Consider the following 21,613-nt stretch of genomic DNA (forward strand, 5'->3'; position numbering starts at 1 on the left):
TGGGCAGCGCAGGACGACACCTCAACGGGACGCCGGCCCTCGTCACAAGCTCCACCATCATAATCCGGCGAGTCGCGGCACCCCTCATGCTTGGCCCACGCACACGCCCGTCACACACTCAAACACCGCAGCGAAGGGGGGGCCAATATCGCGTACCATGGCACCAACACGCACCGCTCTGGGTACTCAGATTGAACCCAGCCAGTGGTCCGTGTTGGCCCATCGGGTTGTAGCCGCGTCGTCAGGGTCGTCGGCCGTTGTGGGCCACATCGATGGGGTCGAGGTGCGCATCCTGGTCGATACAGGAGCATCGGCGACCATTATTTCGGAGTTGATTTATAACATTCTCCCTGCCCAAAGCCGTCCTTTGATGCCTGTTAACGTGCCATTCTTTGCTGCTAACGGGGGTTCACTTGGCATCATCGGACAAATTCGTGCCCAAATTTGTGTCGGGGATATTAAATTGTCTGGGCCGATTTTTGTTTCCTCCTCGCTGGCGGTTCCGTGCCTGCTGGGGACGGACTTCCTGGCCAAAATGCCGATTAGGATATTAATCGACCAGGGATGCATTGAGCTCCCATCGGGCCGACGCATGGCGTTTCTGCCATCCCCCACTACGAGCCGGACGGCGTTCGCGACGGTGCCGGCGTTCGTAGATAGAACGGTGCGCGTTCCTCCGGGGGCGCAAATGTTGATTCCTTTGAAACTTCGGCGGCCCTTCGCTAAGGGCATTGGGGCTCAAGGGGTTCTGTTGGGACCGTCTAGGGCCGGGGTCAGTGGACCTGATTTACTCCCGGCCCAGACCATAGTGAGAGGGGAAGGAGAACCCTTCATCGCGGTCCTCAATGTGGGCTCGCAGACGGTGGTGGTCCCACAGGGGACCGTGCTTGCTCACGCAACGCCGGTGCCCTGTGAGGAACCCGTCGCGAGTCATGTCGGCGCTGTCCCTGCACCGCGACCACATTCGGACAGCGATGAAGGGTGGCTCGAGGCGCTTTGTGCGGGATCGACGGACCTGTCAAATTTAGAGCGTCAACGTCTTAAGACACTACTAAGGGAATTTTCCGACGTTTTCAGTCGGGATAAATACGATTTGGGCTGCACTAATCTGCTGCGTCACCATATTGATACGGGTGACAGCGCGCCAATACGCCAGAATCCTTTTCGGTTGAGTCCCGCCGAAAAGGACCATGTCAAATCGGCTGTTGATGACATGCTAGCCGCCGACATCATTTCTCCCTCCAACAGCCCTTGGGGAGCGCCGATCGTCCTGGTTAAGAAGCAGGACGGTTCGTTGCGGTTTTGCGTTGACTTTCGGCGCCTTAACAAAATTACGGTTGCCGACGCATACCCGCTCCCACGGATGGACGAATCGCTTGACGCCTTGGCGGGAGCGCGATTCTTCTCCACATTGGACTTACTTTCGGGATTCTGGCAGCTTCCTCTGGACGATGATTCAAAGCCTAAAACTGCTTTCCGTACTCCGCACGGCCTGTTTCAATTCAACCGGTTGCCGATGGGCTTACACTCAGCGCCGGCAACTTTCCAGCGGTTGATGGAATTGGTTTTGGCTGGATTGCAATGGGAGTCGTGCCTGATTTATTTGGATGACGTTATTGTCTTTGGCAAAACTTTTGATGAACATCTCCAGAGGTTGCGGGCGGTTTTCCTAAAGATGCGGGCTGCTAATTTGAAATTTAAGCCCCAAAAATGCCATTTGTTACGCGAGTCGGTGCGTTATTTGGGGCACATCGTGGGACGCTCAGGTATTTCTACCGATCCCGCCAAAACGCAGTGTGTAAGCTCCTGGCCGACTCCCACCTCAGTGGGAGAGGTTAGGAGTTTTATTGGGTTTGCGTCGTATTATAGACGCTTCGTCGCTAATTTTGCGACTATAGCAAAACCCCTACACGCTTTAACATCAAAAGGGGTTCGGTTCTGCTGGGGTCAGGAGGAGGAAGCTGCTTTTTGCTCCCTTCGGGACGCTTTGGTAAACGCTCCTCCCCTGATTTACCCTGATTTTTCAAAACCATTCTTGCTCGACACCGATGCGAGCAACACGGGTATTGGGGGCGTGCTCTCCCAGGTGGTTGACGGCGTGGAACGTGTGGTTGCGTACGGCAGTCGGGTGTTGTCTCCAGCGGAGCAACGATATTGTGTCACCCGTAGGGAACTGTTGGCAATTGTCCATTTCATCCAACAGTATCGCCCATATCTGTACGGTCGGCATTTCACCGTCCGCACAGATCATGCGGCACTGCAGTACGCCCTGAGGGTTCAACAGCCATCGGGACAATTGTCCCGATGGTTGGAGGTCCTCCAGGATTACGATTTCCAAACCACATACCGTAAGGGCGTTCGCCACACCAACGCGGACGCTCTGTCGCGCTTGCCAACCACCTCCGAGTGTGCATGCCTCCTGGGGTCTGGACGTTGCAGACCTCCAGGGGACACATCGGTTCCTGTCTTGGCGGCCGCCAACGACGACGATACAGTAGTTACTAATTCGATCGAACAACAGGGCAAAGATTCCCTGTTGGGGTTGCCCGTCATTGACTGGGGGCGCCTCCAGATGGAGGATGTGTCCCTCCTCGGGTGGCGACGTCGCGTTGGCGGTGCGGCGGGGGGAAAAAGAGGTGGTTCCGACGCATGGGAAATGTGCCAAGGCCTGCTGATGCATTGGGACGGGAAGTCGCGTCGACATCGGCTGGTGGTCCCTACTGGGTTGCGGGGCAGGGTGGTATGGGCCGCTCATGAGCGCCTCCTACACCTGGGGACCCAAAAGACTCTCGCCTTGCTGCAACTTGATTTTTATTGGCCTGGCATGACGAGGGATGTTGGGGATTTGTTGGGATCATGCCCTCGATGTGCACAACGCAAACCGCCGGCACGGGAGTCTAACCCGCCCTTGCAATCGATCAAAGTGTCCAGGATAAACGAGCTGGTCGCTCTGGACATTTTGGGACCATTCCCCGCCACCCCCAGGGGGAATAGATATTTGTTGACTGGTGTCGAGTATTTTACACGCTGGCCTATGGCCTGGCCTCTGGCCAACCAGTCGGCAGCAGCCATCGTGGAGGCCTTTGTTCAGGGTTATGTCCTGGACAAAGGTGCTCCGGAGAGGCTGCTGACCGACCAGGGCAGAAATTTTTCCGGTAAACTACTCAGACAAGTCTGTGATCTCCTGGGCACAAAGAAAATTCGGACCTCCCCATATCACCCACAAACTGACGGGATGGTCGAACGGTTGCATCGCACCATCACGTCCATGTTATCACAACAAGTTTCGGACTCGCAAACGGATTGGGACCTACACATTCAGGGGGTCTTGGCGGCGTACCGGATGGCACCCCATGCAGCTACGGGGTTTTCTCCCTTTTACCTCATGTACGGCCGAGAACCAGACCCGCCTGTTCGTGCCCAGTTGCAGATCCCCGTGCCGCAGGGAAAAACTAATCTGGCTGACCACGTTAAATTTAATCTGGACAAATTGACAGAGGCACGGGATGCTGCAATGCAAAACTCTGACCTCCGTCAGAAGGCGAATGAGCGCCTCAGATTGAGTCGAGCGCACATGCTGCAGTGGAAGCCGGGGGACAAGGCATGGCTGCACTGCCCCCAGGTGCCACTGGCAACCTCCTCTAAACTGGTGCGGCCGTGGCGGGGCCCTGTGGAAGTGGTGGAGGTGTTACGACCGCAGTGCGTGCGCATCAAGTGGGGGAAGCGGCGATGGTTCGTGCACCCCTCTAGGTTAAAACCCTTCTCTGCGGTACACAATCACACTTCACACGCGCGTGGCCAAGCATGTGGGGGGTCGGCCGACTCGCTGGGTCCGTCTCCGTCGCTCTCACCTAATGCCTTGCCGGCTGTGCCACCTTCAGGTGCATCAGGAGTGACGGGCTCACGCCCAATCACCCCTCCTGCGGATACCGAGGGTCACGCGGAGTCGGATGAATGCTCACCCCAAGACGGACAATTGCCACCTGATGGTCCGCCACACGCGGTTACCCCGTGTGAGGGGCCCGCTGCAAGGACGCGCGCTAAAATGCGCAAACTGTTGTGAGGCCGGAAAATGTGTACATAGCTGTTGTGTTCATTGGATGTTGTGTGGGTGGTGTGTTCCCCACTCCTCGGATGTACATATGTTGGCTTCACCGTGTGTTGTGTGTGCGTGGTGGGTTCCCTGCTGATTGTATATAGGCTGTTTTTTTTACGGAATTCGTATTTATTCGGGGGGGGTGCGACGGGTTGTTTTCTCATCTTGCTGTTGCGTTCTTGTTCTGGTTCCTGTTATTGTTCAAAAATAGTGAGGCACACGCGCGGTCAGGGGGTGAAGGCACCTTTATTGTCAAATTTTTGTATGTTGGCAGCCGGGACGGCTGCATGCTATGCGGGGGGGAGTGATGTAGGGGTGTTAGAGAGAGAGCCCGTTATGCATGGCAGCCTATGGTAAACAAACACAGTAGGCGGGGCTACATGTGTGCACGAGCAGGTGCCCTCTGCGACGTCCGCGCCAGACACCCTGGGGGGTCGATTCGGTCATTATGATCCCCCGGGGCCCCACCCCTCAGGGAGGGGTTGGGTATAAAAGGGGAATGTATCGAAGGGCTCGGGAGTGTGGTGTTAGCTAAGAAGAGAAGACGGAAGACGTCCTAGATAGAGCCCTGGTCTCCCCCTGGCACGCCGTCCTTATCAGGACCGCGCAGGCTCGAGCCAGTGGCGTGGTACCAGAGCCAGAGCCAGTGCTGGTCTGGACTCTGGGTACCGGGCCCGACTGACCAGTGTCGGGCCAAGATAGCCTCCCCTAGCCCATTAGAGGAGGACTCAGAGGCAGGCTAGGGTTAGCCTAGAGGTGTGTCCTCAGATAGACGGGTGAGGGGGCCGATACCCCCTCAGTGTGTATGTCACAACGTGTGGTGTTAAATAAACAAGTGTGCCTCCAACTCCGGTGTGAACGAGTCATAAGCGTTACTACACAAGGATGAACGAAGCCTCCCAACTAAGCACGTGGAGCCCATGAAGTGACTATGCCACTTGAGGTTTTTTAGAGAAAACCGGCCCGTAACGCCATGGTTGTACAAGTTGTGTCTGGTTTTATTTTAAAAAATAAGGTTATCATGTGGACAAACGCGCCAGTCTATTAAGGCCCAAGACTGGAGGCCACACCCACAATTCTGGAAGCTGCCTGATGATGCTAGTTGTAACTACCAGCCAAACGGCGGACTTTCCAATCGTTAAAATGTGTGTGGATTGCTCTCCCACAACATTACCGGTGGCGCTGCCAAAGCAGCGATACGTTGGCGTCTTCGTCCACGTGATAAACTGACCAATTGGCCGCGTCGGGGAGAGGAGGGAGTACGACGCGGACATGTTTACTTCTTAAGAGATCTGACCAAAAAAATCAGCTGTGAATCCTAACGTTGGCTGCGTAAGCCCACAAGAGTTACTACATTGGTCGCGAAGCGAGGGGGCAGCTGCGCTCAGCTGCACGGATTTCACACGAGTGTCCCACAGCTGCTGTGGGCACCCCTGGCGATGATGATGTTGATATTAACATCGATCTTTAGCTCACAGTTTGCTGTACCCTATTATCCTGCAAGCCACGGTACGGCACCTCCTCGACGCCAATGGAAAAGGAGATTCACGCAGCCATTTGTGCGCGATCTCCACAGTGCTTGGACTATAGGCGTGCAATCGCCACTGCAGCGCGGTGGTGTGGTGGTTAGCGCACTGCGCTATTGGATCAATCGAAATCATGGGATCGGTGGAAATCACGGGATCGGTGGAATTCAAGGTAAAAAGCTATAACCTACTGCTGTATTAGAGTCAGGATTCCGCCAATGGTTCTCGACTCGTGATGCGGACACCACCTGTTGAGTGATAAAAAACGCAAACGATGACGTCCTTACATGCTGCGCGTGTACCTGATGATTGCTAAACACGTTCTACGTGACGTACACAGCAGCTGATTAAAATTAGCATAGAGAACCTGTGCGCACGATGTAACGTGGCCCTGAATCAGATGAACAATCGGCTATCCGCGCCACGTGAGGTGTTTCGTCTGTGCGTCCTAGGGTTGGAGAAAAGTTAGGCGGTAAAAAGCCAAAAAGTGATTGACCCTTGGCAAAAACTAGCTCCTGCCATAGGAATATGGAATTTCTATCAGTTTATCGAAAATAACTACGTTCGCAAATAAGTGCAAGGATTGCAAACTTTGAAAAGTAGACGCTTCGTGCAACATGGAGAAAAATATTGCAAAATATTAATAAACACGAAGCTTGGGTTGGCGATGTTTAAGAGTTCTTGGTTTCTCCGCTCCCTTGGCAACATTGCCAGGTGCCCACAAGGTGGCGGTGACGTCGCGCTATTGTGGTTCATGCAACCCGAACCCATGGACCATGCTGAACAGTAATCCCTCGCTTAACGCGGTAGATGCGTTCCTGTTAAGTGATCACCTTAAGCGAGGAATTACTATTACGGAATCACATTTGTATAAAAAAAAATTCAGTCTGCAGCCATCCCATGGCGAGACAAAGGGCTGAGATGGGGGTACACTGCGCTTACTGTATCATTCCGTGGAATTTATCGACTGCTCAGCTGCACAACTCAAAAAAGTAGCTCGTCATTGACCGCTCATAAACCGCATTATAAGGCGTGCGTTCTGCATTATAACGGACGCGTTCTGCGATATAACAAGTGCGTTCCATGTTACCCAATGGAAGAACCGCGTTATAGCGAAAACGCGTTGTGTGAACACGCGTTAAGCGAGCGCTTACCGTACGGTGAGCCACTGTAGTCTGCGCTCCCTCAACGGAAGAGGAACGGCAAAACGACACGAACTATCTCTCCTGAAGCCCTGAAGCCATGTCGTCGTGTCGAGCAGACCTCGACATTGGAAATCTAGTTCCTGAACATATTGCCGCTCCCATACGCAATAATATGACATAGTTATAGAGATCCAAAGACACACATAAACATTCACAGAGATACAGAGACCTATAGAGATACAGTGAGCCACAGAGAGACCCGCGGAGGCCTTGTGACATGCAAAAGCCACGGTAGTGCAACTATGGCCATATAATCCAAGCTATGCGTAGTGTCGTCTGTGCGTGCGGGTGGCGCGCGTCGCACACACAGTCAGCCGGAGGCGAGATGGTCGACGGAGGCACTGATCTGCCCTTTAATTGTTGTTGCCGAGCTCACGCCTCCACTCGGGCCCCCTCTCTCTCACACACACGACCCCGCTGCCGCCGACCTGTCCCAGACACGACCCTGTCCGCGTTGCTCCGACGGCGTCGACCGGGACAGCAAACTATTGCCCGGCCGCACAATGATCGGGCGAAGTCGGCAGCGACGAGGGCGACGACGAGATGAGTTGAGTCCAACCCCAGAACCGGCAGCCCAGAGCTCTTGCTCTCCGCTGCTTTTATTCCCCTCGGCACGGCTTGGCTCCGCCCTCGCCACGCCTCCCTTCTCAAACCACAATAGGGTTCCAGGGGCCTCCCGATAAGGTCTACTGTGACCCTTGCCCCAGTTCCTAAGCCCTGTCGGCACACACACCATGTATTTACTCAGCGGCGTGTGTGCCAAGTGTCCACCTGCAGTTGCTGCTGCTGTCCAACAGTCAGCGCTATGTCACTACATCTGTACCATGCGGTAAACCACTGTAGTCTCCTTCAATGGAAGAGGAACAGTGAAACGACACGAACTCTCTCCTGAAGGCGTCTCGTATTGGCCAGCAGACATCAACATTCGCATTTAGCTACTCAGCGTTTTGCTTCTGCCATCACGCGCAAGGATGGACTACACCAGTGGTTCTCAATAATTATTGATTGCTACTGTTACCCCCCCTTGTTGAATTTTGTTTCAACCGAGTACCCCCCTGCCTGACCCAACACGGTTTTAAGAAATACATGTATGAACGTCAATATTTAATTTAAAAAAATCGTGAGGTTTCCTAACTGGCTAACTACAAGGGAATAAAACAAAACCAACGGACGCTCTGCAAGCGTGAGGTAATTTGTTCTCGCTCGCTTGTTACTCTTGGAAACCCGCATTGTTCACGATCGACGAGTTTAGAAAGTTAATTTATCTTTCTAGGTTACCATGTGGATTTAGATTTTTTCGTAGTTGTTTTATATTGGCAGCTTCCTACATGATTATTCACCAATGACTCCCATGCATGATATAATTTCACGCATCTATAAATCACCTCACGTACCCCCCAGAGGTCCACGTAACCCCTCGAACGACTGGAATGTCGCGCTGCAGATAGGCAGCCAGACAGACCCACGCGCCCCCCCCCCCCCCCCCAAGTTTGCTCGCTTAACGAATACTTAACAAATACTTAACAAATACCGCTTGCCGCCAATTGGCATCGCTGTGCAGGACCGCCAGGCTGATGGGATAAACACGCGCGTTTGTTTCGACCTGGATACATTGTGGTGGAGTTACGCCGATATTCGCTGTTCCGCATCATAATCGAGTGTCGGTGGTGCGTGCGTTGAGCTTGAAGCCCGCCACCGGAGTGCGATTCCCAGCCACACGGCTAACATCAGTGGCGAATTATATATCTGTAATAAAGGACTCTTTCACTGGGTCTGTCTCCGTTGTCCTTTATTGTGGTTCGTACAACTTTGCCCGCACGGCGTCTCGCTCAGTCTCCTCCGTCTCCCGCTCGGCAGCCCCACTGCTGCCGTCGCTCCTGCAGACTTGCTGCTGGCTCACTATGCAGCCCCGCTGCTGGCTCTTCCCTCAGTCTCTCTGTCCCCGACCTGCAGCCCCACGGCTGCTCTCTATGCAGCCCCGCTGCTGGCTCTCCGCCTCCTCCGTGCCCAGACACCGCTGGCCAACGGTGCCGAGTCCCGACCTGTGGCGATCACGCCACTTTCCACCTCCTGCCCTGCGTGGCCTCCTCCTGTCTTTATTCCCACTCTCCTCCAGCCCTTCCGGTTCCTGCCCTTAAACGCTCTCCTCTCCCCCCACGTGACCCAACTCCTCCCCCCTGTTACGTCATATCCGCGAGGCCGTTTACGCTCGCATTACATATCTACCGCCCCTGCATACCCCCCCATCCCCCGCTGCACCAACCTGCACGAAGCATTGTGGACAAGTATGGTCAAACAATTGAACGACTTCACTCATCCAGCGGTGACTGCACAATGGCTGTGGCGTGCCGTTATGTATCTAGTCACGTGTTCTTTACTGGTAGAGCTTTAGAGCCTCCATGGGCCGGGTTTGGTCCATGTGATGTTGTGGTCAGATGTAATAACCGATCTGCGTGTGGCTACTCCATACAACGCCTCTAAGCAGCATATACAAACTATGTGGTCGCGTGGAGTTTTCTCTGGGTCCTCCGGGTTTTCCATGTGATGAGCCACTTCCTTGAGCTATCATTTGTGGCCAGGTCGCTTCTGAAAAGAGAGCTACACAGCTCAGTGGGCCTTACCTGGCAAAGTAAAATAGTTTGAATATTTTTTCACATCTCTCCGCGTTGACTAACTTACTCCTCCAATGATCGTTAAAACACGATCCCACGTGACGACGTACGCGTGAAGAGCCCAATTTGAATCAGGATCTGCGTGCGCGTGTGTCCAAGTGTTCCACGTTACGCAAACAGCATTCATTGCTGAGCGCGTCACGTGTGACCGCTTTTAACAATCATCAGGCGTGTGCAGCGCGGAATGAGTTAATTTGAATGGAAGGGGGATTGGTAATCGCGGAGACGGAGCGTAGTGGGTTGGTCGCGAGGACTGGAGTTTGGGAAACCCCAAAACGGAGTAGAGCTGTTCTGTTCACCTGTTCACCAACAAGGGTACGTGTTGCAATGTGCGTGCGTGTCCTCTGGATTGCCCCACCATAACTCATAAACGTGTGTGCGCGCGTGGGGGGAGGTTTTCATCCAGCAGTGGATATTGCCAAAAAAAGTTGGGAGTCACCAATAATTTAATTATCCGTTTTCCAGCAGCCCGTATTCAACCAGAAAAGTGAATATCCAACCCACAAAGCCATCGCCGCACGATTTCTCCACTGGCCGTTCAATGCCCGGGTATGTATGTAGAACTTCTTTCGCACCATACGTAGTCAACCTTGCTAATCGGAGGTGCGGGGGAAGGACAACAAACTCGGCTGTGTTGGCTGTACACAGGCTATGTGCATGCTGTGTACAGGCTGTGTACATGCTATTTGTTGGCTGTATGTTGAACTTCTTTCTCACCGTACGCAGCCAATCATCCTAATCGGAGGTGCGAGGGGAAGAACAAACTAAACACTAAAAGACGTAATAAATAAATGAGTTTTCAATCTAGACGAGTTAAAAGTGCAGGAGCCACACTTGGTGTGCGAGTCGTGGTCACAACCTGCCCGAGTCGGTGACCCGGCGGGGCAGCGAGCGGCTCCTCGCTATTGGGGAGGTCGTGAGTTCAAATCCTGGTTCGGGGGATTGACACAGCCCATCATCCCTTCCTCCGGGGTCGATAAAATGAGTGCCACTGTACGGAAATAAACAGTGGGTGTCTGATGGATCAACTCCCCCCCCCCTTCTCACGGACATAGGAACGTGGAATTTCGACCACTGGCTTTAAATGTTGTAAACAAGAGATGAGCACCAATGCTCCAACGTGGCTCATGTCAGCTGCAGTCACGCTGGGGATGGCACCGAGCAACCACACTCATCATCAGCGCCCACACATCATCAGCTGCTCACACTCATTGCCAAACAGTGACCGGGGTGGGGGTTTATTCGTTATTCTTTGGGGGAAGGAAAATAAAAAAAGAGAATACATTACGAAAACAACCTTAACTTTGTCACAATAAGTCAGTATCAACACATTGTATATATATTTTAGAAAAAATAGAACAGCAATGACAATAACAACAAGCGATCGATGATGATGACGATAGTAATAATACTCGGGAGGGGAAACATTCAGGACGACGAGAGCTCCGCAGAGCTCGTAAACGGCATGCGCGGCGCGCACGGCAGACGACGCCAGCGGCAGCAGCAGGAACCTGGATTCTCAGCGCCGAGCAATGGACAGAGACGGCATCTTCTCTCCCACCTGCTGTTACGATGAGTAGTATTATTATCATCGTTACGCAAGCGGGTAAGAGAACCAACAAGTTGCTCGGCTGTTTGAGCCGAGGGCATCAGCCCCGTGCGTGGTGGGGGAGAGGTGGCTCCATGGGGGATGTTAAGGGGGGGGGAGTCGCGAGGGAGGCCACGTGTGGCTGCATGCGGTGGGCGAGGGGCGCTCCTCCAGTGCGGCGCAAAGCGAGCGTCGGCGCCAACGCCAAGCGCGCCGGTTTCAGTCGGCTCGGGCAGCCCGCGTTTGGCCCAATGCGCAGACGCGTCCCGGGCGTACGGGCGTGGCTCCCTCGCTGTGCCGCTGTCTCGCGGCTCGACTTAACCGGTTCACGGCGTTGAATTTGCCTTGCGAGCAAAACCCTAACAGCACGCGCTCCACTCGGTGACCGTTTTCTCGCTAACGAAGGAAAACAAAGATCCCCCCCCCCCATAGCCAACACAGACTGTCGGGGCAAGTGCTGTTAGCGAGCACCTCTGAAGGCCGGCACGGCACATGGCGGATTGGGTGGCCAGCACCACGCCCGGCCGCCTTTGTCTCCCTAGGGGAGGCCCATGGCCGGTTCAGATAATCGTCACTGGTGGTGGCCGAGAGCAGGAATCGAACTCGGGTGGCCGGGTTCGGAGCGTAGCGCACGTGCACACAAAACCCACACTCCCGTTTCAATAAATAGTGAAATTGTCGAGCTTGGCGAAACCGCCTCGCCAGGTGAGGCGGCTACCGAGAACCCAGGTCCGCGGCTGGGGCCGTCACGCGGCGCGCGGCGGAGGGGAGGAGGGGTTCGAGGTCGCAGGCCGTCCGAGCGCGCGCGCGACCACGGCCTCCCCCCTGAGCGCTCGTCATCGTCCATCGAAACCGCGTTGTTCTGGGAGCGAGCTCGGGATGGACGGGTGGAGGGAGACGGGAGAGCGAGAGCAGAGGTCGGATGCCGCTGCAAGAGCCTCGCGCACTCGCCGCGACGTCTTGCGCAACACCACCACCGCTACGGCCACGCTGCTGGTACTTCTGCCGCTGCACACTGGAGGGCACGGGGTGTGACCTCGTGGGTGGGGGGGGGCGTCGATGAGATGCCACCTTGCTTAAAAAAATAGAACGTCGCTTCATGCCAAAGTCTAGACAGGTTTGTGTTGTTTTTTTCCAAATTATCCCATCGACGCACGATGGGAGGTGAACTCGTAGGCAAGGGGCGAATAGGTGACGTCGAAGGGACGTGGTGCTGGTTAACCCGCGTTTCCACGACACTCACGAGCTACCCCCGCATTTCCACGGGGATGGTTGGGACCACAGCCGTACGCGAAGCGTCTAGACCCAGGGCAGAGAGACGCCGGGAGAGGCGTTCGCCCCAGTTACTGGGGTCACCGCACAGCCCTCTGAAGCTGCGTTCAAACTCGGGAAATAGTTCTGACCAGGCTCGTTCCAGTGCAGACTGAGCTCGCGAGAGACACAAACAAATCCGTGTCTCGCAGAAGGAAGGCCATCTAACTCTCTGTCACCAAGGTGCACCTGCTGACCTCTTGATGGCCCGGTTAGCAGAACGAACTCAAGTCATCTGCTTTTGTTTCGGAACAGCTTTAGTTACGATCGCATGTTCAGAACAGAATCTGTGGGGGCTCAATTTTGTTGAACTTTACTCTCACGTCATCGCAGCTCTGGGTGGTGAGGGGGGGCGGCGTGCGGTGAGGTGGGGACCCACTGCGCGAGCATCCGCCTCCCCGACGCCGAGTTCGCACCGACAGCGGCGCACTGCGCTCCTCTAACACTGACGGCCAGCGACACTCGAGGGGCACACACGGCACAAATCACGGCTAACACGCACACACGCGATACGGCTACACGCGGGGTCAGCACAAACGCGGGGGGGGGGGGGAGGGGCTCTACTCGGGCACTAATGCTCAGCCCGAGCTCCAAATCATGGCCTCTAACGCCATCAATTTAGTTTCGCTCGCAAGGCCAGACAAGGCTCTAATCTCGTTACGGTCCGATGCAGGCCGAGTCAGTATTGAGTCGATTTTGCTCCATTTCATCAACGGGAAAAAAAAAGTTTCCGCTTTTTGTCGATATAAATGAATTGTCAAAGTGCCCAACAAACGTTTTTAAAAAACGTTTACAATAACTACCACCCTAAAAATTTAATTTCTTATTTATAGTTCTACTGTGTGTTGAAAGCAATGTTTGCCAGCTAGTGTTAATCATGTCAAAACTATTTTAGCATAACATTAATAATCATAGTTTTAATCAGTTTCTTCACAATGTTCAGGATAGCTTAAGTTAATCTTAACATGGAATCAATAACAATCACTTTCTTTTCCTTCAAAAGCCGGTGACCGACTCGTAACTGCTATGATTCGCCAGCAGTTTTCACGCGTGTCCATCGACAGAAAGCGACGCGTTAGGATCGGGCCGCTTACGGCCACGACGCTGCCCCACGATACAAAGCGTGCTCACCAACTGAGCACGACGGACTACGTAAAAGCGTATGCTGCTTGGCAAGTGCGCCGGGCGGCACCGCTCCGGACGCATCGCCGGCGCCTCCCTCCCTAGCGGGACGAGACGACGACGGCGACGGTGTTGATGACGGCGATGGTGGCGGTGATGATGGTGGTGGTGTGATGGGGCGGCGGCACCGGTGGTGGCGGTCGTGGTGTTGGCCGTGGGGCGGGTGTTCTGTAAAACGGGGAGGATTCCGATTGACGGCGTCCAGTTCCGCTGAGGCTCGCGGCTGTAGAATACGAGATTAAAGAAATCCAAAGAAAACTTGTATAACAAGTAAAGTTTCAGCTACGGATGGGGTTTGCAGGGGGGGGGGGAGCAGCGGACACTCTGGGGAGAAGAGCGAGTGAAGGAGGAAGGGACTGCCGCACCACGCCGTGTGAAACGCTTCACGGCCATGGAAACCAAACACGACGCGGGCTCCGTCTCCGAGCGACCCACGTGACGCCGCCTCCTCTCCCCCCTGCAATTACCAGGACGCACTTCGTGTTAGTGGCAGCAGCAGCAGCAGACTGCGGGTCATGCACTGCCCTGCCACTGGTGTTCACCAGTGGCGTCACGGCGTGCAACTTCATTAGGTCAAGTGACTTGGCTTCAACACTTGGTGTTGTTTTTTTATAATTTATGTATTTTCTTAAAACAAGAAATCCACCCAAAAATCTGGGTGGAGATCCGATGGATGAATTTGCATTGTCGACCATGAACGTTTTCTCTCGACGGTTAAAACTCTCACCCGCCGTGCGTGGTTCACACGGGATAGGGGTTTTGGGGTGCAGGGAGAGGAAGGGCCGGAAAACGTAAAGGAATGTGAACCGGGCAGGAGAAAATGCCGGTCAGCCCGACCTGTGATGAAAGTCACTCCCTATTGTACACAAGAGTGAGGGAGTGAGGAGGCACAAGACGGAGAACGACGGGCGAAAAGACCGAGCCTACCGCAGAGGATTTTATTAGCGGCTCTTTCTGGTGGTAACCAGTTAGGGGAAAGTTAGGAGGAGATGGTAACGATTGACTCGAGCGCATGCGTTGTTTGCGTGGTGTTGCTGTCGTTGGCTGAGAGGTGGGTAGAACTCGGACACGCGCCCACACGCGCATACAGACACTGCGTGGTCGATGGTAAGAACACAACTCGACGCACGACGGCTCCTGGAGAGGAGTGCGCCATTGCCGCTCCCGCCACCGCTGCTAGGTGGTTGTCGCCGGCCAGGCGAGTTGGCGGGACCGCCCTCGTCACGGCCGAAGCGTGGTTAGACGGTGACAGCGCTCGTGCCCTGCTTGCCGATGAGAGCCTCGAGCAGGCGCAGCTTCGCCTTGGCGTGCTTGTACTCGGTGTACTGCTCCGCGAGCGTCGAGCGGTCCTCCTTTGCCACGTTCCTGCACGCAGCGTGGGAACCGCGGCACCGCAAGCGTTCAGTTCCAACCCACCCCGGTGAATGCCGCGCCTGCGCCGCTCACGCCGTCCTCAAGCGGCTGACAGAGATGTGTGGCGATTCGTCCCGTTGTCGACGGACGCATTCCCGCGTCGTCTCCAACAATCGGACGGAAAATAAACATTTCCCAACATATCGCTTGTGGAGGTGCATCTCTATCACTAACTGTGACCTCCCACGAGGGGGAAAGGGAGCATAAACTGGGGGCTTTGATCGAGAGCCTTGGTTGCTGTGCTGTCAGCGAGCGTCTATTAAGGCTGCATGATGCACGAAAGACGGTGGGGCCGGCACCATCCAAGCCAGACCATCTCTGTTTCCGGTAGTAATGAGCAACGCACTGTCAGTATCCACAAATTGCATCTGGCGTCCACTGCAAGCAACTTGTCATCCGGCCATCCCCGCAGCAGCGGATTTTGGATATAGCCATCGAACAATGATGGTCACTGCATCGTGCGGTTTCAGATGCGTTTCTGCGGCCGCCTGGAACACTCCTCCTTCCGATATTAGGAAGCCACTGGAGCTTTGCACTTTTAAATAATGTAGATTGATAACTCATTTCTTTAAAACTGCTATTTGTATTTCATTTGTTGTCCTTCCCTCGCACCTTCGATTAGTGGATTTGGCTAAGTACGGTGCGAAAGAAGTTCAACATACATACATACTTCCTTTTACTTTACCGTAAAGGATCTCCCGACATAGGAATGTGGAATGTCCACCAGGTGAGGGCATTTGCCCGAGCACGGCCGCGTGCAGGGACATACTTGGACTTGAGTGGGGCCTGCGGCGAGGCCTGCTGCCCGTACCGGCCGGTGTGCCGGTAGAACGAGTCCTCAAAGTCGCGCAGCAGCTTGCGCAGGCGGCGCTTGTCCGAGCGCGTGGTGCGGAGGTGCTCCATCAACTCCTCCCTGCGCACACAAAAAATACAAAGATCCCCCTCGTATATAGCCTCAACAGACCGTTAGCGAGGAGCGCCTATGAAGGCCGGCACGGCACACGAGGGGGCGGGTGGCCGGCATCATGCTCAGCAACCTTTGTCTACAGAGTGGCTGTGTTTATACATTGTGCCAGGTACTCATTTGAGGCTGAGTCGAACGAGAGGAGGCCCACGACCGGTTCATATAATTGTCACCGGTGTTGACCATGAGCGGAAATCGAACTCTGGTCGCCGGATTCGTAGCGCAGCGTGCTAACCCCCTGCACTACCGCTCTCCACACGCGCACAGATACAGCAGCACGACCGCCCCCCACATGCGGCACGCAAACGAGCGTTCCCCTGCTGCGTGTGCGCGGCTCGTACCGCGAGGCGGCGTGCAGTGTGGAGAGCGATGGGTCGGGCCGCACGCGCGCCAGCTTGCAGCTGCTGCCGCAGCTCTCCTCCAGCGGGGAAACGAAGCCGTCCGTGTCCTGCTCCTCGTCCTCCGGCAAAAGGCGGCGTGGCGCAAACGGCGGTGGCGTCGCCGACGTCACTGGAGCCACCGCCGTGGGTGCCGCCGGCGCCGGCGGCTCCTGCGCCGGGGCCGGGCGCGTCGCGCGAACTGCCTTGCCGTCGTCCTCCTCATCCGTGCCCTCCTCCTCCTCCTGTGACGCACGGTTCGTTCGTTTGTTGGCTCGTTAGGTTCACCGCCAATAGGTACAGCCGGCCGGGACGTGGTGCGGAGAGAACGCGGCAAACCGAGGAGGTGGGGGCGAGCGGTGGAGCGCTTACGATGATGGGGATGGCGCGCGCTCGCACCAGCAGCGTCTTGACGGAGCGGTAGCGGTCGTACAGTGGCTTCACCTTGTGCTTCTCCAGGCGCGTCGTCTGGAGTGGCGCACGCGCACAGAGGCAGGCAGACAAAATACGTGCTACTCCACAGCACACCAAATAACAAACCCGCAAGGTCACGCGATGGCCTGGCCTGCGAGCACACCTGAGGTGATTATTGGAATGGTTCTGTCAATGGACTATCATGCGTGTGTGTGGGTATAATCTTAAGGTAATTTATTGGGCGGGCAAGTGGACTGGCCAGGCAAGTTTGAGTCAAGTTGTGCTCTCCAAATAGTAAGCAACAACATGGGGGGATGGGATGGAATGCCTCCTGCCTTCTTTGGGGATTAAGCCTACACCAATTCACACTCAGCAGAGGAGTTTATGAACAGGTGGAGAGCCGCATCACCGCTTTACTGAACGTGGCATCTAAACGCCACCGCATCACCAAGACGCTGAGGGGAAATCAACAATTCCACTCACAGCAGCATAAGCATCCTCTGCTGGATGAACGCGAAGGTAGTTGCTGGTGAAGAAACTCCAACGGGGTTGCAATCAACTTGGCAATGAAAATTGCGGAGCGCCTCTGAATCGCATCTTTGGTTTAAACTATGAACGATGAAAATGTTAGTATTTTTTAATCAACCAGGTAAGGCCCATTGAGCTATTTAACCCTTTTTCAGATGCGACCTGGCCACAAATTATAGCTCAATGAAGTGGCTAATCACGTGGACATTTATTGCATGTTTTCATATGTGGAGGGAAAAACTAGAGGACCCGGAGAAAAATACATGCGACCACGAGGAGAGACATGCAAACTCCAAAATATACAGCAGGCGTCAGGATCCTGATAGAACCCACAACTTCTTGTATACCCCGTGAGAATGATTTTATTATGTTTTATTTTTATTATTTTATTTTTTCCCTTCTACGTGACTTTACCGAAATAACCAAGAAGATGAATCCCTGCAGTCACGAAAGCTTTAAATCGAAATTTCTTGTATACCCGGCAAGGAAGATAACAGCTCGCCAACGTAATGCCCCATTGCCTTTGCGTGGACCCGGCGGGCGTGAGGCGAGCAAGCTGGGTGTGGACAAAAGGCGGGAGGAGGTAGTTACCGGTCGGCCGTGAATGCTCTCGAAGTACAGCAGGCTCTTCTGGATGGCCACCTTCTCGGCTGCGATCTGCTCCCTCGTCATCTCCTGCGAGAGGCAACACGCAAAGCGCGTGTCGCTACGGAACGTCCTCCCGGCCCCAAGGGGGAGAGCCACACTGGGCCTGAGCGAGCCGTCAGCTGGATCGACGGGCACGGCTGCCCGCTGCGCAGCGCGCATCTGCTCTGGGGTTGCGGTGGCAGTGGGTGCACTGCGCTCGCATAGTGATCGCAGAAGCAGTATCATGTGTGCGTCAAAGCTCTGAATGTGTCTGTAATAAAGCCAGATATGATGAAAAAAGAAGAGGGTTTATCCTTTCTGGCAATAACACACCTTTTGCAAAACATCAAGTCTGCATTAACCACACACGCTTGTGGTAAAATATGGAAACAAACATACTCCAAGAATATATTTGAAACTAATTGGCCTACACTAGAGATAGACTTTATTATAGCCTTGTTTCACCGGTGTTAGACCAGAGAATGGCAAAAGGTGAACAGTACAATGGCGATGCAAATATCAAAGCATTAATAGCTCGCGGTGAGCACTCAGATCTATGGGACCTTTTGCCAGCATAATATTTTTTTCATAATTTTGATACTGCCAAACATGTCCAATAGATAAAGCCACATATTGTGAACATACAGATGAATGAAGGCCTTCAGTATGACCCCCCCCCCCCCCCAATAGGCATTGCTGGGATGATTTTGATATTTTGACTGAGGTTTTTACTAATTAGTGGAAATGCCCTAAGGCAGCCAGGTATGCATACCGATGGCCACACCACTCCATCACCTTTTAAGCCAGCCTTAATAGGCGCTCACCATCAGCATTAGCCCCCAAAGATAAAGATCCAACGTATAGGTTCCAACAGACCGTTGGGGCAAGCACTGTTAGCTAGCACCTATGAAGGTCTGAACGTTACACGAGGGAGTGGGTGGCCAACACCACGCCCGGCCGCCTTTGACTCCCAAGTGCAGATTTTTGCACACTGCCTCAGGTAGAGTCGAACACTAGCCCCCACACTGCGTAACGCACACACACACACACACGCACTCTGTGTCGCAGTGCAAGCCATGTATTCGGGGCCAGCCGCTAACCTTGGGACTGTCCGGTCGTGCCGCTTGCTGCCTCTTCTCCTTCAGACGGAGCTCGATCGCCTCCATCGTCTGCTCCACCGTGGGCCTCTCCGCCTTAGGCTTCTCCACCGTGGGCCTGTGGGCAAGCTTGGGCTGCTCCGTGCCTCGCCGTGAGGCTTTGGGGGATCCGGCGGGGGAGCCGTCCTCCCGCACCGTCCCCTCCCGCGTGTCCGCCTCTGCCGAGGGCGCCTCCGTCGAGGGGACCTCTGACGAGGGCAGCTCCACCGTAGGGAACTCCGGGAGGAGGCTCAGCTCGCAGGGCCGGCTGGAGCCGAAGCTCCGCGGAAGGGTGTTGCTGCGCTGTCGCGTTAGGGCATCCCTGCCACTCACCGTCTCCTCCTGCGACTGCTTTAGCCTGAGCTCTGTGTTTACAAAGCAACACATGCAGGTTTACGTTGGTTAGCCGTCACCATCGTCGGCCATGATCTATCCACTGCTGGACGAAGTCATCCCCAAGTCGGTTTCGCGATGCAAGGATCCAAATCTAGCTCCTGCGAACGAGCTCCATCTCCACGGGGGGAGGGTGTAACCGCATCCGTGTTGCCTCCTTGCATCTTTTGCTCCACCAATAGTCTCGACAACCGGCCATTGTCCCTTCCTGTGGCTCGTGCTGCCCGAGCCACTTCCTCGTCTCTATTGCTCGATACGATGAGCGATGACTCATCGTATTGAGCGATGAGTCATCGTATTCTAGCCAAACATGTAAATCCCCCATGCATGTCTGTGCACTTAATGTGCTCATGAGAGTTAACTGAGGTGAACGCGATCGCTCTTGTTCATCTCACTGCTGCAATAGGTGTAATCTTCACATCTGGGATTCTAAGCTGACTGCGGTGACCTCTGTGTGTGTGTGTGCGCAGTACTGCAGGAGAAACCACGATCCCAAAGCCTCTGTCATCTCCTCGCCGGTGTTGACACTCCACTCCCCACAGTACACACCGCCCATTCGCATTCCAGCTGGGGCCCACGCAAAACACGCACGACAGGCACACCCTTGCTATTAACAAGGCACAGCCCTGCAACCGCTGGCTCACAGCACTGCTGGTAAGAAAGTCATCTGCATTAGGGAGCTCTAGATAAACTTCTCTTTAAGAGGGAAGTTTATGGCCAACTCTTCCACACCGGCCAGAAGTGGGAGTTCCCACACTTTATCCCACCGCACGCGGCCTGTCGATCGATGGAATTGAACCGGCGACCTCTGTATTGCAAGTCCGCTGTGCCGACCATTACACCACCACTGTGGCAGCATCATTTGTCACAGGAGTGTGGCGAAGGTAGAGTGATTCACCCGGTATGACTCACACACAGTGTAACTCATACTAAGCATGACTTGCACTCAGCTTGACTCTAAGCAAAGGATAAATCTGCAGGCGGTGACGCGGCGAGTGGAGACATCACCTCTGAGCTGCTTGCGCGAGCGAGCAAGGTCGTTCATCCACTTGAGAACTTCCGGGTTGGTGACTTTATCACTGTGACTCGGCTGCATCACACACAAGACCAAGGGGGTGTTGTCAATCATCATCACCGCCACCTCTTCTAGTATTCACGAATATCACTGTGTAGGTTTCATAGCTGTGCTGCGTAGCCCTCCGCTGCATGCATGGGTTGTGCCGCATGTTGTTCGTCACGCCAAACAACCCGCAGCACAACGCGATCACAACGGGAGGGGCCCCTCGCTAACATTCCCTGCTTCACTGAACGAGGGCTCCTCGCGAGGCACGTCAGCCTCTTGCACGTGCATTAGTTTACAAGGCCGTGTAGATTTCTAAAGAAAACTAAACTTTTTTAATTATCTAAACGTTTGCCAAATTAACTCAAAACCCAAACATAATGACGGGTGTTTTATTCGTGCAGTCCATTGATGACGGGGCTTACACCAGCCACTCGCTTAATTTGAGAACCCGGTTTAACTACCGGTGGCTGAACCAAGGAGTCGAAACCAGGATGTCAGCCGTGCCAGCTCAGTTTCTGTCGCCCATCACCAGGACCGCTCGGAGGGGGCGGGGGGAAATGTAGTTCTTTGCCCGAGGCCTAACACAAAACAGGTCCTCGCAATGGTCCGGTATTTGTCAGAATTGAGCAAAGAAGCCCCATGATGTGTTCTACTCTGGACCTCTGGGGAGCCTCTGGGCGGCCCTGCCTATATCGCAGAGTTGTGTGGCGTGGCGAGAGACACGGGGAGAAGCACAGGGAGAGGCGTGGGGAGAGGTGCGGGGGGAGAGGTGCGGGGGGAGAGGTACGGGAAGAGGCGCGGGGAGAGGTGCGGGGGGAGAGGAGCGGGCCCCACCCGGTAGCGGTGCTCCTCCTGAAAGCGTTCCTCGAAGCGCCGGATCTTCTTCTTCAGGCTCTGGATTCGCTTCGAAAGCTGCGATGATGTCACCTCCTCCTTGTCGTGCTCCTCCTCGCGGGAGCCCAGCGACGATGACCTGGGCCTGCCGAGGAGGAAAAGGCCACACCCCTCGTCACCCGAGAACTCTTTGCGGCCCAGGTAGGCGCATGTATCACCAGGCCACGCCGTGTGACAGGACTGGGCGTGTCACGGCCAGCACTGACACGTACCGCGTCATGTGT

The 21,613-nt window shown here is 54.7% G+C and overlaps 1 protein-coding gene across 7 annotated transcripts in view; it reads right to left on the reverse strand.

Moving 5' to 3' along the window:
• Window positions 1-10,710: 10,710 nt before the first annotated feature.
• The window catches only part of LOC144732200 (protein FAM13A-like), a 64,033-nt gene continuing 53,130 nt past the window's right edge, over window positions 10,711-21,613 (reverse strand). For 6 of the 7 annotated variants that reach the window (XM_078613573.1, XM_078613574.1, XM_078613579.1 and 3 more), the window contains 8 exons: window positions 21,330-21,474; window positions 20,441-20,522; window positions 19,004-19,404; window positions 17,868-17,951; window positions 16,707-16,802; window positions 16,299-16,579; window positions 15,763-15,906; window positions 10,711-14,945 (listed from right to left, as the gene is read on the reverse strand). In XM_078613573.1, the coding sequence (XP_078469699.1) occupies window positions 14,819-14,945; window positions 15,763-15,906; window positions 16,299-16,579; window positions 16,707-16,802; window positions 17,868-17,951; window positions 19,004-19,404; window positions 20,441-20,522; window positions 21,330-21,474 (1,360 nt within the window). In that variant the 3' untranslated portion in view covers window positions 10,711-14,818. The remainder of the gene's footprint in view (window positions 14,946-15,762; window positions 15,907-16,298; window positions 16,580-16,706; window positions 16,803-17,867; window positions 17,952-19,003; window positions 19,405-20,440; window positions 20,523-21,329; window positions 21,475-21,613) is intronic. The other variant, XM_078613577.1, reaches the window with a different exon arrangement.

The sequence above is a fragment of the Lampetra planeri genome, chromosome 41 (assembly GCF_965212315.1).
Source record: "Lampetra planeri chromosome 41, kcLamPlan1.2.h2, whole genome shotgun sequence".
NCBI lineage: Eukaryota > Metazoa > Chordata > Hyperoartia > Petromyzontiformes > Petromyzontidae > Lampetra > Lampetra planeri.